This window comes from Lepisma saccharinum, chromosome 9 (genome assembly GCF_977018435.1).
Source record: "Lepisma saccharinum chromosome 9, izLepSacc3.1, whole genome shotgun sequence".
NCBI lineage: Eukaryota > Metazoa > Arthropoda > Insecta > Zygentoma > Lepismatidae > Lepisma > Lepisma saccharinum.
The window spans coordinates 71,047,793-71,063,259 of NC_139237.1; the positions used below are offsets into that span (position 1 = coordinate 71,047,793).

The 15,467-nt window shown below is 39.9% G+C and overlaps 1 protein-coding gene across 3 annotated transcripts in view; it reads left to right on the forward strand.

Annotated features, from left to right (window-relative positions):
* The window catches only part of LOC145992724 (uncharacterized), a 44,695-nt gene extending 30,383 nt beyond the window's left edge, over window positions 1–14,312 (forward strand). The window contains exons 1-3 of one of the 3 annotated variants that reach the window (XM_083129106.1): window positions 3,368–3,482; window positions 10,318–10,511; window positions 13,783–14,311. In XM_083129106.1, coding sequence (XP_082985232.1) covers window positions 10,325–10,511; window positions 13,783–14,060 — 465 coding nt within the window. In that variant the 5' untranslated portion in view covers window positions 3,368–3,482; window positions 10,318–10,324 and the 3' untranslated portion in view covers window positions 14,061–14,311. Of the gene's footprint in view, window positions 1–3,367; window positions 3,483–5,699; window positions 5,766–10,317; window positions 10,512–13,782 lie in introns of those variants that run through there. The other 2 variants (XM_083129109.1, XM_083129107.1) reach the window with 2 other exon arrangements.
* The last annotated feature ends 1,155 nt before the right edge of the window (window positions 14,313–15,467 follow it).

The window sequence follows — 15,467 nt, forward strand, 5'->3', positions numbered from 1 at the left end:
TGATGTAGAATTATTATATTATTACTACAAAGGAGTTTTTCTCTGCTTTGCGTACACAGAAGTGAATAGCTATTCTGATCAAGTAATACTTGTCTTGTAATAGACAATACACTTTTTATTGTATATTTGAAAATTTGAAGTCAAAATTAATGGCTTATCATTTGTTGTTCTAAATGCTCTCCCCCCGGAAATTTTTGGTGATGGGATTGTTGAGGACAAGGTTGTTGGTGTGGGGTTTCACACCCTAACCACGGTGGACTGGACAATCGACACGTTTTACAAACACGAAAGTTGAAATGGATTTTGCACGCGATCTGCGACGCACGTCCTTGTAATCTGCGACCATCTCCTGTCCAGTCATTGGCCCCTGGTTCTAAACCATGGCTGGGAAGAAGGACTGGAATGCGAACCTCGTGCATCGTTCTTCTTCGTCTGGTTTCTTCTTTCCTTCATCTTCCAGACAAGAATGTAGCCAGGATTTTTGTTTCGGTTATTGATCAGCAGAGCGCGGGTTAAGCTGGAAGCGGGTATTACATGCGATTACAATGACATGTTGCAAGCAAACGCTATTAATAAACCAGCATCCAGGGTTCAACCTTTCCTCAAGATTAGCGTTTGTGCAACTTGTGCAGAACAGTTTTAATAAACAAACAGAAAATTGAGTTGAGTTTTTGTTTAATGTTCATTTGATGCGAAGATACTCATCGGGACAAGACCTAAAGTTTAAAGTGGGATCCTAATTACTACGTTTCTCCACCTTGTATCGAACCCGGAATCCTTTGATTACAAGGCGACGACGTTACCACAACCACTTCGCCATCGGGGAGACCAAGTTTCGGTGTTGGTCCAGCAATTGGGAGCGGTACATGGGCGTACACAGACTTTTTCTATAGACAAACTTTCTTCCATGGAGGGGCAAACAACACTAAGGAAGACATTTTCAAATGTATTTTTTTCTTTCCAGCCAGAAGCACTACTATTTTAATGTTTGAGCAAAAATTGGCATTCAAATGAGCAGTCAAAATGATCGAATCTATATTAAAACTTTTGCCCCTACACAAAATGTTGGGGAACAAATTTTGTAAGGGGCTAATGCTCCCATGGATATCCCAGGGTGCGGTACAGAGGCGAGGCGAGATTTAGCAGTCTCGTCGTGTGTGAGGACGTCTGTCCCATTGCCGTTGTCTCGGCATCGTCTCGACATACACACACACACGTTACATGAGCAATATTGTATACAACGTATTACCGCATAAACGTTTACAATATATACAGAGGTCATAAGTGAAACACTTTTCTTAACTTGCAATAATAACTATGCAATATTACATTAATATTTTAATTAATATTATTTAAATTTAATTTAATGTCATTATTTTAATTTAAACATTTATGTTATTATTATTTCTGAGACCCCTTGATGTATTATTGTAGATAGGTCTCCAAAGCAAACGTCTAAATCGCAATCTCTGGTTGCAAAGAATTCCAGCATTTGTATGACATTGTAGCTGACCCGGATTTATATACTATATAATTATATACTATAGCTATTACTATACTATATGTATCATGAGGATTTTTCTATATCCAATTTCAGTGATCAAGTCGAGTGAGATTGTTATATTTTTACCATATTTCAAAATTTATTTTCTTCATGTTGTGGCCCTTTTTAATGTTCTCCAGTGTGGAACCCTTTCCAGATGGAAACGAGGAGCTATAGCACCCCAAGGCTATCTATCCTCTCTGCCAAGGCCCCCCTCTCCCTCCTGCAACCCCGCGTGCAGACAAGACTGTGTATTTGTTCTACGTCTTTGAGCCTCATGCATCCCTGTTGTTTGTTTCTGTCCCGTGATGCAACGCGCCTCGCATCTTTTACCTCGTTTCTGAAGTCTTGTCTGTTCGGTTCGTGCTTGAAAACGATTTGGCGGTTAGAATGCATCTGCATCTGCATTTGTCGAGCGCCCCTGACTTCGCGCAATATGCTTCACAAAGAAGGGCTGTGGAAATTTAACTACAAAATTGAATTAGAGAAGTGTTGGTAGAAAAAGAGAGAGATAGATGTATGTAAGTTAGAACATTTTTAATCAATGCATTTAAAGGAAGAGTACCTAGTGGTTCGAATCCCACTTTAAACTGTAGGTCCAGTCCCGATTAGCCTATCTGTGCATAAAGTGGACTTAAAACTCCAAACCAATCAACCATTTAAAGGAAGAGAGATAGAGAGGCTCATGAATTTTGTCATCAAAAGAGGCACGTAAGACTATAGCTTTATAAATTAACCAGCAATTACAAATTATTATAAAGACCACGGCCCCCCCCCCCCCCCCCCGCGCCCTGTCCAATTTTTCGGGCCCTGGTAACAAACATAATAGCAAGCCGCTGGCAAACACAAGTATGTTATTTTCCATTTGGAATACACGATAATCGCACGCACACGATGAAAATGGGTAGGTAAGTTATGGACAGAATCTTCATTATAAAGAAAATAATTTGACATTTTCAATTATTTCAATACTGACTATATATTTGACATTGTCCTCCTCCGTGGCTGTGCGGTCTAAGGCAACTTGCTTTGGACGGCGGCTGCGGGACGGCATGGGTTCGATCCCGGGTTCAGTCTCCGGGAATTTTCGGCCTGTGTATAGGGCCGGTGGCAACCCACCATCGTGAGGAAATTGGGGAGCTCCGAGTGAGTGAGCGAAGTCCTACAACGGCTGGGGGTTGGTCGGGCCGACCACCCGTCACCCTAGTCTGGCTGCAGATCTCCACGCCCCCTTGGTGGCCTGCGTGGGAGGGAGGCCAGCAGTCGGTAGGTAAGCCAGAGTCCAATATTGGGCTGTAGCGCTATAGGGTTACTACATATTTGACATTAGAAAAAAACGAATGTTTGTTCAAACTTGTACAGAACACCTAAGGTGCTTTCAGATTCAGAGAGATAAGAGTATTTTTCGACGGCCCAAATTACGAATTGCTTACGTGCAAAGGTCAGATTTATACCTAGCCAGGGTCTACTGGCTCATATTTTCCTTTGGCTTCTTGTATTTTCGCTTCAAGCTATTTTCTTTACTTGATGTGACAGTTTCTATTTCGTACAGAAATTATGTGGTTAATCTACTCTTCAATGAACATTTTTTATCTACAGCCAGACATTCGTGCATATTAATCAATAATAATCCTTCCTCCAAATAGAGAAAAAATCAATTAATATATGCTACTATAACTGGTGTAATGTTCTCACCGCTCAGCACTCAAGATTGATCAATTCACGCGTATACTTCGACAAAGACGCAGTCTGAACGCACTTTCCATTCCTGCCTTATTGGTCCGAATCAACTTCCGAAAGGTGGAGACTCTCCTACAAATCAGCTTGTGCTGCCACCTTGCGGTGTTTTCTGGTACACCTACAAGTAGCAACCAGACACAACTCTGTCCAACTTGAAAGCAGTGCACCTGGTTTCGTCGACATCTGCAGTTCGAATAGGGTAAGATAAGGCTTTGTTGCTTATAATGTAAAAGAATTGAGGCATCTTTTTCACTGAAAGAGAAGAGGTATGACGGTTTTGTTTGTAACATAACTTGCTGCGCTGTATAACAGTATAAGATTTATAATTAAGTTTTACCCAACTGAATTCTATAATATAGGCAAGAGACACAAGGTTTTAAACAATACCATTACGTTCATTTAGGGCAAGATAAATCAATTTTGACCCTCCGCATCCCCGCGAGAAACGTGAAATTTTTTAGTGGGTTAGGAAGATTATCATTCACATGAACGTTTGTCGTTTTTATATAGCTCGCGGAAATGCGTTACAAGTGAGTAATTAACGATTTTATGTGTACGATTTATGACTAGACCTTGGATTTTTAGGTTCTTAAAATAGGCTCCAAAAATCCTAAAATAGGTTCTAAAAACACTAAAGTAGGTTCTAAAAATCCTAAAATAGGTCCTAAAAATCTTAAATTAGGCTCGAAAAATCTCGAAGTAGGTTAAAAAAACTTAAAATAGTTCAAAATTCCTGGAAAATGTTGATTAGGTATAGTCACTGTCAATGAAATGACACGGCAATGACACCTATCCTGAAATAAGCACTATCTTGCATAACGTTGTGTGTTACCTAACCCTACGGCGATAGCAGATCTTAACCATTAGAAATTTGCTATTGAAATCCACTCTTCGCCATATAGTTATTTAGGCAAAAATATTTTTTCATGTTATCCACAGTCAATCTCCACAATTTTGTCTTTGAGGATCACAGACAAAAAATAATAAATATAATCTTTCAACAAAAACATAGACAGTGGTGCAAACTTCAATGCTGAAATGTTAGTTTGCAAAGCGTGAATGCCACAAAGCACTGAAATGACGTGAAAGTGAGCAGGACAGCACAGATAGACCACTTTGTATTGTACAGGTAACAGTGGCACCAGACATTTTGCTTTGTTTAGAGCTTTGAAAAATCACCATGGATTTGGAGGAAGGGATATCGACAGAGAGTACGTTTCAAACACGTTCGCCATTGAATTTTCTTGTGACCAAACAAAGCAAATGCCTCTGTGCGACGTAAAAATCCTATAAAACCTTTAAAAATATATAAAAACCTTAAAGGCTTGATTTAGGCGCATAAACCTAAAATAGTTTTTTAGGCACTATAAAACTTAATCAGTTGTTTTTTTTTAACGAAACGCTGACATAACTTATTATTTCTTGCATACCTGTAAAGGAAAGGGTAAGAATTTACAATATAGAGAAAGTCTGTAATTTTGTTAATTTTCGGTATACTAACTAATTTTGGCCTCCTAATCACGAATCGATTGTAAAAAACCGGGGGTCACGTCTGGAAATTGTACATTTTGATGAAACATTGTTCGTTAGCCCCAAAAACCCTCCACGGGTAGCCTCACGAACCATTCACATGAGGTTAGGTTAGGCCTGTTAGGTTAGGTTCCATTAGCATTCATTTCACCCCTAAATTGATCGAAAAATAGGGTTCGTACTAAAATTGAACATCATAAATAATTTTCTTGTAAAACAAAGGCTTGGTTAGAAACAATGACAGGAGATTACATTTTCGTTCGTAAAACTACGCATATAAAAAATTCAATCGGCTTTATTTCAAATTTCCAGACGTGACCCCCGGTTTTTTACAACAGATTCGTGATTAGGAGGCCAAAATTAGTTAGTATACCGAAAATTAACAAAATTGGAGACTTTCTCTATATTGTCAATTCGCTCCAAGGATAGAAATAGGTTAAAAACCTAAAATCTGAGGTCTATATATGACGTCACGCAGAGTGATTGACAGAGACCGGGTCTTCTTACTCTCCCTTATCGCACAACACTATGGCAACCTCTCGTTCAGAGGGTAAAATTTCAGTAACCACCAAACGTCTGAAATTCCTTTATTTTCTTCTTTTTCACATTGGTACTTACGTATTCTGCATTCCTAAGGATTCTTCAAGGTGGCATTTCGTTTTTTTTTTTTCACGCAAATAATCTCAACTTTCGACATATCGAGTAATTCTTGTTTGTTAGTTTTCGCCTGCGTTACACGCAATATGGCGGAGAAATCTTGACTAGCGTTGTCGATGATCAGTGGTTATGCAGTGTTGCAACCTCCTTCATCGAAAAATACCTACTTTCGTGTTACTGATTCTATACTTTTTTCCAGGTTCGAAAACCACACGAGCCATTCACGGATAGCCCCGCGAACCATTCATAAATAGCCCCACGAACCATTCACGGATAGCCCAACGAACAATTTCCGGTAAGGTTAGGTGGGTCACGTCTAGGTTACAATTGTTAAAAATTGGTTTCGAAATAAATATGCGTAGCTCCACACACCATTCTCGCATAGCCCGGGAGCCCCTTGAACCATTGACACATAGCCCCTTGAACCATTGACACATAGCCCCTTGAACCATTGACACATAGCCCCTTGAACCATTGACACACAGCCCCACGAACCATTGACACATAGCCCCACAAACCGTTTGCGGAAAGTACATTCTTCAGATACAAAAACACGTGTTTTGGAAACACTGACCGGGATTGACCGGGATTACGTCATCACACACAGGCTACATCCACTTGGAAGTAAATGGATGCAAGAGCTTTCGTGCATCGGTCACACATTTATATCGAAAAATACATGATTTACCGGTAAAATTCAATAAACGATGCGAGAAAACACTTCCCTGAACTTCCGCAATTATAAATAAACTGCATTCGGTAAGAAATTTCTCCTGTAAAATTGAAGAAATACGTTTTGCGGATACGAAAATTTTACCCCCCACATAAAATTATACTGGCTGCGAGTCCAGACGCCAGAGCAGTCCAGGTTGCATCTAATTCTCTTATTAAATACAGCTTCAGTTTTCATCTCATCTTTGCTTTTGGTAAGGGGTTTTCATTAAATAGATATTTATTTTCATAATTGCTAATTTCCAACTTATGTAGAGGTCAAACAAATAAAGATCAAGAAAAACTGAAAAAAGGTCAAGAGAAAGTCCCGAAAAAGTCAAGAATTTTGGACTACTTCTTTTGGTAGACTTCTGTTATTGAACTAGAAACTACCCAATATGAAATTTCTGGAACCCTTTCAAATTGCTGAATATTTGCTTGCATTACAGGTCATAATGGAAGACTTACATCAGAGCACATAATACTCTTCAGCACCCTCCACCTCTCCTTCAACGGAATTTATGCCAACCTCTTCGTAATCCTTTTCCAAAGCGGAAAGATCCTCACGAGCCTGAGAACTCTCCTTCCTCCATACCTTCACCTACTTACAGTCAACGGCAAAGATAATGGTAAGCAAATTGTCCACCGATATTTTCATTACCTTTTTATTCTACATCCTGTGTTTTAAGGAACGAAATTGTTGGTTCGAAGCAGGTATTGTTCTCTGCTAATTGACGTCTTTATTTCAATTCATTGTCATCACACTGTGTAATTCAGAGCGAATGAAAATGGTGGTGGACAATTTGCCTACTGTTTCTTTCGCCGTTAGGTGCACCAGTGTACGAAGGCTCGCTTGGCGTACTTGAGATCAAACTTGTGATTCAGACGAGCCCATGCCTCGGCAATGCCAGTCGTGTTGCTCAAAATGCAGACGGCGCGCTGGACCTTGGCGAGATCTCCACCGGGTACAACGGTCGTTGGCTGGTAGTTTATTCCAACCTTGAAGCCAGTTGGACACCAATCCACGAACTGAATAGTATAGACGGGATCAAATGAGACGTACTTCAGTTTTCCTACCAACTCTGAAGCTAGTTGGAAACTCTTCATTGCTCCTGTATAGATAAGAAAGTGAGGGAGGGCAGTAGCAGACAAGGCCATCACGCAAACTTGTTTCCGGCAAGCTTTCTGTTGGAGTCTTGACAGTTTGTGGAAGGATTTTGTGTTCCTAACCCCCTCCCCCTCCTCTCTCTTTGGATTGAAAAACACGGTGCGACGATTATGCGATGAAATACGGTAATATGTAACGATAAAGCTTTATTTGAAGATGGTAATAATAATAATCCGTGGCGCAACAGTCAGTGAGGGCCAGGTCCTACCTACCGACTGCCGGCCTCACTTCCACCTGCAGAGGTGGGAATTATGGGGTGACGTGTGGTCAGCAAGGCAAGCCTTCAGTCGTTGTAGGTTTCCGTGACCCCGTCACGGTACTCATTTGTAGCTCCCCAATTTCCTCACGACGGTGGATGGCCAGCGGTCCCATACACAGGCCGAAATCTCAGGACCAGATGTTCCGGGTTCGAATCCCGGCCTGGGCATGGATGTTTGTAAGTGTCCATCAATTTCATCGTATCATCACTCATCCCCACCTTCGCAAATTAGCCAAAAGTGGCACAAAAAGCAAACTAAAATAGAAGTAAATCAATCAAATTGTTAGGGCAGAACCATATATATCACAATACAGGTGAAAGTGTTGTTGGTTAACGTGAATTGTTAATATGCCTAAACGCTTAAAATACTCTAATATCAGGTTTTCTGTTGCAATTATTATTTCAATCTTGAGGGCCTCCATGACCAATTGCTTTGCATACTGCTCTATGAAACCGGAGACCCTATGTTCTATTGATTGATTGATTTGCTTTATTTTAATTCGCTTCTTGTCACTTTTGGCTAAACGCGACAATGAGGATGGTTGATGAAATGAATGAAGGGACACTCACAACACCGAATGAACACAATGCCATTGCTAGTGTTTATAAGCAAGCTGTGCTAAGCACACTATCACGGAGGCCGGAATTATTTTTAGTTCGACAACGGACTAAGAACAGTTAATATGCGTCACGTCGGAGTTGTTATATTTATATAAATTTCGAACAATCAATTGAGATTTATTCTTAACCATTCTTTTGCCTACATCAAAACTTCCACACAATAAGATCAACAGCGTTAGAGTCTATGCTTTAAGGAATGATTAAGCACACGATGATGACGGAAAATAATTCACATGATTATAGTGATGCATTACATCAGTGAAACATTAATTTTCGGTCATGAAGGAAAATTGAAAAACGCAGGGACTCAATAACCTATTGATTAATTTATTTCATTTCGCTTTTCTTCCACTTTTGGGTAATCACAAAGATGAGGATGAAAGGTGAGTTAAGATGAAATTTGTGACTCTTTTACAAGGTTTTTTTTTTTTCATTTAGATCGATCGGCATCCATGGCCGACTCCTACCGCTCCCTACCTACGGCTCTGAACTTGACAAGACTAGGCATTGTGAGCGAAGCGAGCAAGAAAATTTTACGAAATGTATTTTTATTTGCATAAAATTTGAAATCGAAGAGGGTAATCGCTCCTCTGTGCCCCCCTACAGGTGCCTTGGCCGTTAATGTTTGCTCCCTTAGAATTGACTTCCGTCGAAGGTTGGGGGAGCAATGCCCCCCATGTCCCCCTGGGGTTGCGCCATTGAACGCAGTATTTCTAGTGTGGATAAAGTACGGTGATATATTTTAACTGTGACATTGCAATCCATCACCTACCAATGATGACGTTGCGTGTAAACGATAGAGTCGGCAAAGGTATTCATTCATTCTTCCGTACAAGGAAGTATTGGCAAGGAAAACTAAATTCCACTTCAATCCTACGGCAGTCTTGCTCAGCGAGAGATCTCCTTCCATAACATGCGCTCCTGGTGGTGGGATGTACTCGAAAGGGAACAAGTGGTACCACCGCACTCACCTCATGCCGCCGCCATTCCACTCGGGGGCAACGCGTTCAATGGGGGAGGAGTTTGATGAGGAACGCTCCCGCCTGTGACCACAGAAAATGCACACGTGGCAAACTTCGTCCGCATGTATTGGAGAATCCCTGAAAAGTCATGCCCCTACGTAAAAGGCTGAAACAGAGCCGTGCGTGCCGCGATTTATTTTCTTGATGTCTTTTTAGAACTGGATCTAAATAGGGTAGGATTTGGTCTCGCAAACTCCATTCGGGGCACACCACTACCCACGAACTTCGGAAGAGACAGTGGCGTCAAGCTACAGTCGGGCCGCGGTATTAACACGGCGTGGAATCACAGCACAGAATGGTTATTTTGACAAAATCCTGTTTCCCTACTGGCTGCTTTGTGGAGGAGGACTTTTAACTGTCTGTTCTTACAAAAACGGTGGGCCTAATTGGCTGTTTGACCGCGAGTTCCTTCGCAGGTAGATGCGGCAACACAGTCAATCATACTGCAAAAAGTGAAAAGTTATATTGATGAATATAGTACAGATACCAAAAGGAAAAAAACAAACATTCTTTTTCGAACTAAATTAACAATGCCAAGGCTGAGAAAGAAAATCCGGAGGGTTGGGGGGGGGGGGTGATCTGTGCTTTCCCCTGCAATTATCTATTATTGCAACTACAGTAGACTGCGATTATCCGAGCTAATTGGGACCGAGATTACCTCGGATACGGAAAAACTCTGATAATACGGAGATAATGTGCTAAAAGGTCGTAAATGACGAAACAACACTTAAAACTGTATAGTATAATTTATTTCTAGTACAACATAGATTACTTTTTCCGCTTAGAATAGGCCTACACAGACTTAAACACCACCGTAACAATCGGATACACCGACAATGTAACGAACACCTGCAGCGGGGACGGTGACTTTGACTCCACAAACAAACAGGGGGTTGCGTTATGAAGCGCGATGTTTTCCAACCACTCCCTCGGCTAACCCGGAGCCTCGGTTAATCGGGTCTCGGTTAATCGCGAGTCTACTGTATCTGTTATAAGTGCACAATTAGCGTAATAATTTGTCGACGGTTTATTTTGGAATTAATATAGACACTTTTCTTAATTGCAGTGCTGGAATGGCCAACTCGGAAGTCTCAGTGCTTGAAAACCTGGCATTTTGCACTCGAGAAACATCGTACAGGCTGCACCCAAAGAAACCCACGAAGCGGTTTCCGTATAAAATACTGATCCAGAAAGCCATGATGGATATCTCTGCTGCCCAAGGCCCGTTCTCCATGAACGACCTGTACAAGTGGATCTTGAGTATGTATAGCCTATAGTCACCTTTAACACTCTTATAAGTTTCCGTAAAATTTGCAATTGTACCGTTAAAATTTAAGTGCCTGTTAATTTGCGGAAATTAAACGCAAGAGATCCGTATCATCGGACCACCGAAGTTTGCGGGTTCGAATCCCGGCATGGGCGTTCTTCAAGTATTCCTGTCATCGCGATTAGTCAAAAGTGGCAGAGAAGCGGAGAAAAATACAAAACAAAAAATGCATTTATGTCGTCACCTCTGTGCTGCGGCATGATAAGTATTTTAAGTTAGTCAATGATTTATCCACACATACCTCCAAAATTTCCTGAACATACCCTAAAATTGTTAACAAAGGACCAATTTCTGGTGGTTTTTTAATCTAAATTTACACTTACACCCCATAAATATGAACTTGCACCCTCCAGATGGAGAATTCTAGATAAACTCGTGTTGGAAACCGGTAACCACTGCAGTTATGAACTATACGGGGTCATTCCATGTTAATTCGCCCAATAATGTATTGAAATGTCACCCATTGACACTGATATCTATGAAATTTTGTGAACTTGTAGCCAAGACCAGTGATGTGCGTCTACGCGTAAACAACGATAGTCTACATTCTACACGTAGACTATTTTATACACGTAGATTAGGTAATCTATGTAAACAACATGGCGAAAGGTGATAACTTAGCAAAGGGTGCCATGGAATTAAGAGAAAATTATACTGCGTATCAGTTGCTGATGTGTGAAGGGAACGTTTCATACTCTTTCTTCCAAATTCGAACAATTTCTCACCTAGGAAGAAACCTAATATAGGAAATATTCTAGTGTTTTATGGGGAAAAGACCACTCTTGCCTCACGACTGCCATCTGTTGTCGTTTTTTGTATACTATTTATCTTCTTCCATAGTTGATGAGACGAGAAATTTTGTTGTAAATAGTATTCCTTTCATTTCGTTAGGAACTAATATAGTTGAAAATGTCACTTTCCCTTAATGAAACCCTTGAAAATTAATTTTAATACACTTTAGGTTGTCTACGTAGTCTATGTAAACTACAACCCAATGTAATCTAAGCGTAGATTACGTGTAGAGAACGCATGTAGACGTAAACTTATAGTCTACTGCACATCACTGGCCAAGACATATAACTTATTTCTTTTATGAGCATTTTATACAGTTACAGGAGGCTAAAGTTTTCAGGATATTGATCCTGACTCATCGTTGCAGGAGTGAAAAATTATCAGCATGTAACCTTCGTGTCTCCTTGATTTTTTTTCTGTAAACTAATCAAAGTACACAGATTTTACATAAACAAGTTCTTACTACATAAAGCATTCTTCTTACTGCAAACAAACACCAAATTGCAGAAATTAATATTTTAGCCAAAGGCAGTAATTAAACCCCCTCTGTGTTTATTTTCCAACATGCTGTGACAAACAGTCGTGTGTTTCACTGGCTTATGTATAAAATTTAAGCTAATTTTAATTTATGAAACATGGCGGCGTCAATTAAAAATACTGATATTATACACATTACAGAGACTTTCCTTAATTTGATTGTCAAACAGTGTGTGATATTAATTATATTTACGAATATCAAAGAAAACTAACTGCATAAGTTTTCGTGTTACGATATAGGCCTATATATTTACAAGAGACCCGTACTTTCGACGTGGCCAAGGCCACGTCTTGTACGTTCGCATGCGTGACCTTCGGCCACGTTGTGGGCGCAATCATATTATAGATGGGGTAAAATGTCTGCATGTTGTATTGGATGAAGGGGAACAAGTGTATAAGTTCGCTAATTTGAAAAGTTTCGAAAGTTACTTTATGTGTATATGAGCTCTAATAAGGTACAAATATTCAAAAGAGTATTGTCTAATTTCTTAATAATAAACTGAGTAAGTAATAACCGTTTCAAGATAATTAGTTGGGTGTTTTCGCATAAACGAATTCAATAGCGACACTAAATTGAAAATATATTTCCGTCTTTTGTCTTTTCCACATTTTTGAACGTAATTGGATAATAACTGTTTTCCGCCATTCCCCCCAAATTCCTACCTTGCGTCTGTAATAAATTCTGACGCTCGTATTTTGAAATACGAAATGTCTAGTATATTTCACTTACAGTAGTTTTTGGGGTGAAAATAAACTTTCTTTAAGTTCCCTAGAAACGTCCGTTTCCATGGTGAACAACAAGCACGGCAAACTCTCTAAATAAGTGTTTGTTATTATACCTCTAAACATTTAGTTAAAACAACCACGATGTAGATAATAATTTCGCATTGAGTTTACCAATATATACGTAATTGTATCTGGGCTGAAACTCCTTATTATGTAGATGTCACCCTTGTTTGAGCCACCTTTTCAAAGCCAGGAGCTGATTCATCTGTGTGTTGCAGATCTGTGAGAAATATAATGTATCTCGACAATTAAGAATTGAAGGAAACAATGTGTGCTGCAAAAAATGCCCGGCAACGGTTGCTAAGGACGTGAAAAAAAGGGCATTTTCACCCTTAAGGAAGGGCAAAGTGGGCGATTTCTTAATTTTCTCGGCCTTTTGAGACGATTTCATGGGGGGCGTAATCGGGCATTTTTCGCCTCCGGGGCTTCCTTCATGGAGAACTTTTATGTCAGTGAGTCAGTCAGTGGTGGGATTGGGGCTTTATATATATTGGATTTGCACATGTATACAGGGTGGCCAAAGGTGTGGAACCAGCCCTGTAAAAAGACAGACGAGCTGAAGCAAACCAAACCAGAGTCTCCAAACGTGAGTATTTTGTATATTTGTCATAAGTGCCTATTCGAAGACTAACTGTTTTTTCAGTGCCTAATCCTGGAAAATTACGAAAAATCAGTCTTATTAATTTAGTGCCTCTTTTGCCTACATAATTTTGAGATTGCGAGTCCTAGTTATGAGTCCTTATTCTCCCGTATTTTCCTAATAACTATGTGAGCACGGTTAGTGTAAACTATACAGGACACTAAAAAGTGCCATATTGGAGATTTAACTAACTTTTGTGAAATATTTTCATAAGACCGTCAGTAATTAAGTTGAGAATTCTTTAAGCGTGTAATGAGCAACCATTTTGTTTTCTTTAGCGCGGGAACTTTTATTTTTAAAAATAAAATAGGCAAATAAAGGGGTGGGCTGAATCCCCACAAGCCCATATAAGTTGGTGCCACTGCCTTCAAGTGCCGCCCTGCTTTTAATTTGTAACCTTCCAATCCCAAGTAGAGTCTAACCTTCCAAACAATGATTTGTTGTTCCAGATCATCATCCAGAAGCTACCAAAGTAAGGTTCCATGTCAAGAAGACTTTTATGAAGCTGCATGGTTTGAAATTTGTAAAAACTGTAGGAAGTTCGGCACACGACTCCGAGGCACTGTTCGTGCTGTCCGAAAAACAGATGCTGCCATCTAGGCGACCTTTCAAGCACATACTGGCGTCCATCACGGAAGAGGATCTTAGAGAGTCGGGCGATGCGACATCTGTCGATCAAGACACGAACGAAGCAGCTTCAGATGACGTGTTAAGGTTTGAGGAATAGGTGCCAAAGAACAGTGCACATGGCAATTTAACATGCTACGATTGTAATAAGATTCCTATTTTGTTGTAGATTCTAAAATAATTTCTTAAGCATTCTTTTTCATGTAGTTTTTATTTTGAAATTTTAAAGTATATATTATATTATATTATTGATGTGGGAGTTGTTGCATGCCAGTTTTTTTTAAACGTCACTGTACATATATGTATAATAAAGCAGAAGACATAATAATTTTTCATGGGATATTACTTTTCTCTAAATAGTATTTCCAAGTACTATTACACATATCCATATAGGCTATATATAATATATAAAATAACACTGCACTGACATTATTGAAATGGGTAGATTTTTATGGTTATTATCGTGCAATATAAGTATAGAAGTCGAAAAGAATATTTTCTCTAGACTATATAAAAGATTCTGCCATGTCAAAAAGGGAACATAATCACCTTTTCATGCTCGAAAGGTGCTTGAAAAAAAAAGGGGGGGGGGTATACGGCCCTCTGGTTTCCATTGCTTCAAAACAAGTCACAAAAAATGAAAAAAACCAGATATTTGAGATGTAATAAAATATTACAAATATATAACTAACAGTCTGGAAAATTTTGGCTTAAAAATACAACTGAGAATTACATTTCTTAGTTAACGATATCTTTACTCCTGGCCTCCACACAAATAAATCCAGGCATTCATCTTTTACGAACGTTGTTGTTCACCCTGCTGCCCACTTCTCTGAATTTTGTGGCCTATCAGCCTACATGTCTCAGATGTCCGTCCCGGACCGTGGCCATGCAGTCGAAGACTTCAGATTTTTGTGGGGGAGGGGGGGGGGGCAACAACCTTCCGCTGAATTCGGACAGTGTATAGTGCCGGCGGCCACCCTTCATGATGTGGAAATTGGGGAGCTACGAATGAGTAGCATAACCCGGTCGTGGGAACCTAACAAAGACTAGGTGCATTGGATATTTTATTCTATTCCCTGCTTCATCGGATCACCTTTATCCTCGCCGTGAAAAGCCACGTGAAGTTTTTGGGTCACTAGGGAAACAGCTCTGGGCACCGAACGATCTAAATGAAAATAAGTTGTAAAATTGATTGATTTACGCACAGAAAGGCTAATCGGGACTGGACCTACAGTTTAAAGTGGGATACGAACCATTGAGCCTTATGCCTCCACCGGATATCGAACTTGGGACCCTTTGATCACAAGGTGATGTTGCCACTACACCATCGGAGAGGTACAAAACTTGTATTGGCGTCCCGTGAAATTATTTGCACCCTATTAAATCAACATTCATTTCAGCCTGCAAAAAAATTGAATCCAAAAATGTTCTTGCTCGCTTCGCTCTTAATGCGTCATTGTTCTCTGTAATGCATTGTAAATTACCAGACAGAGAAATAGGACTT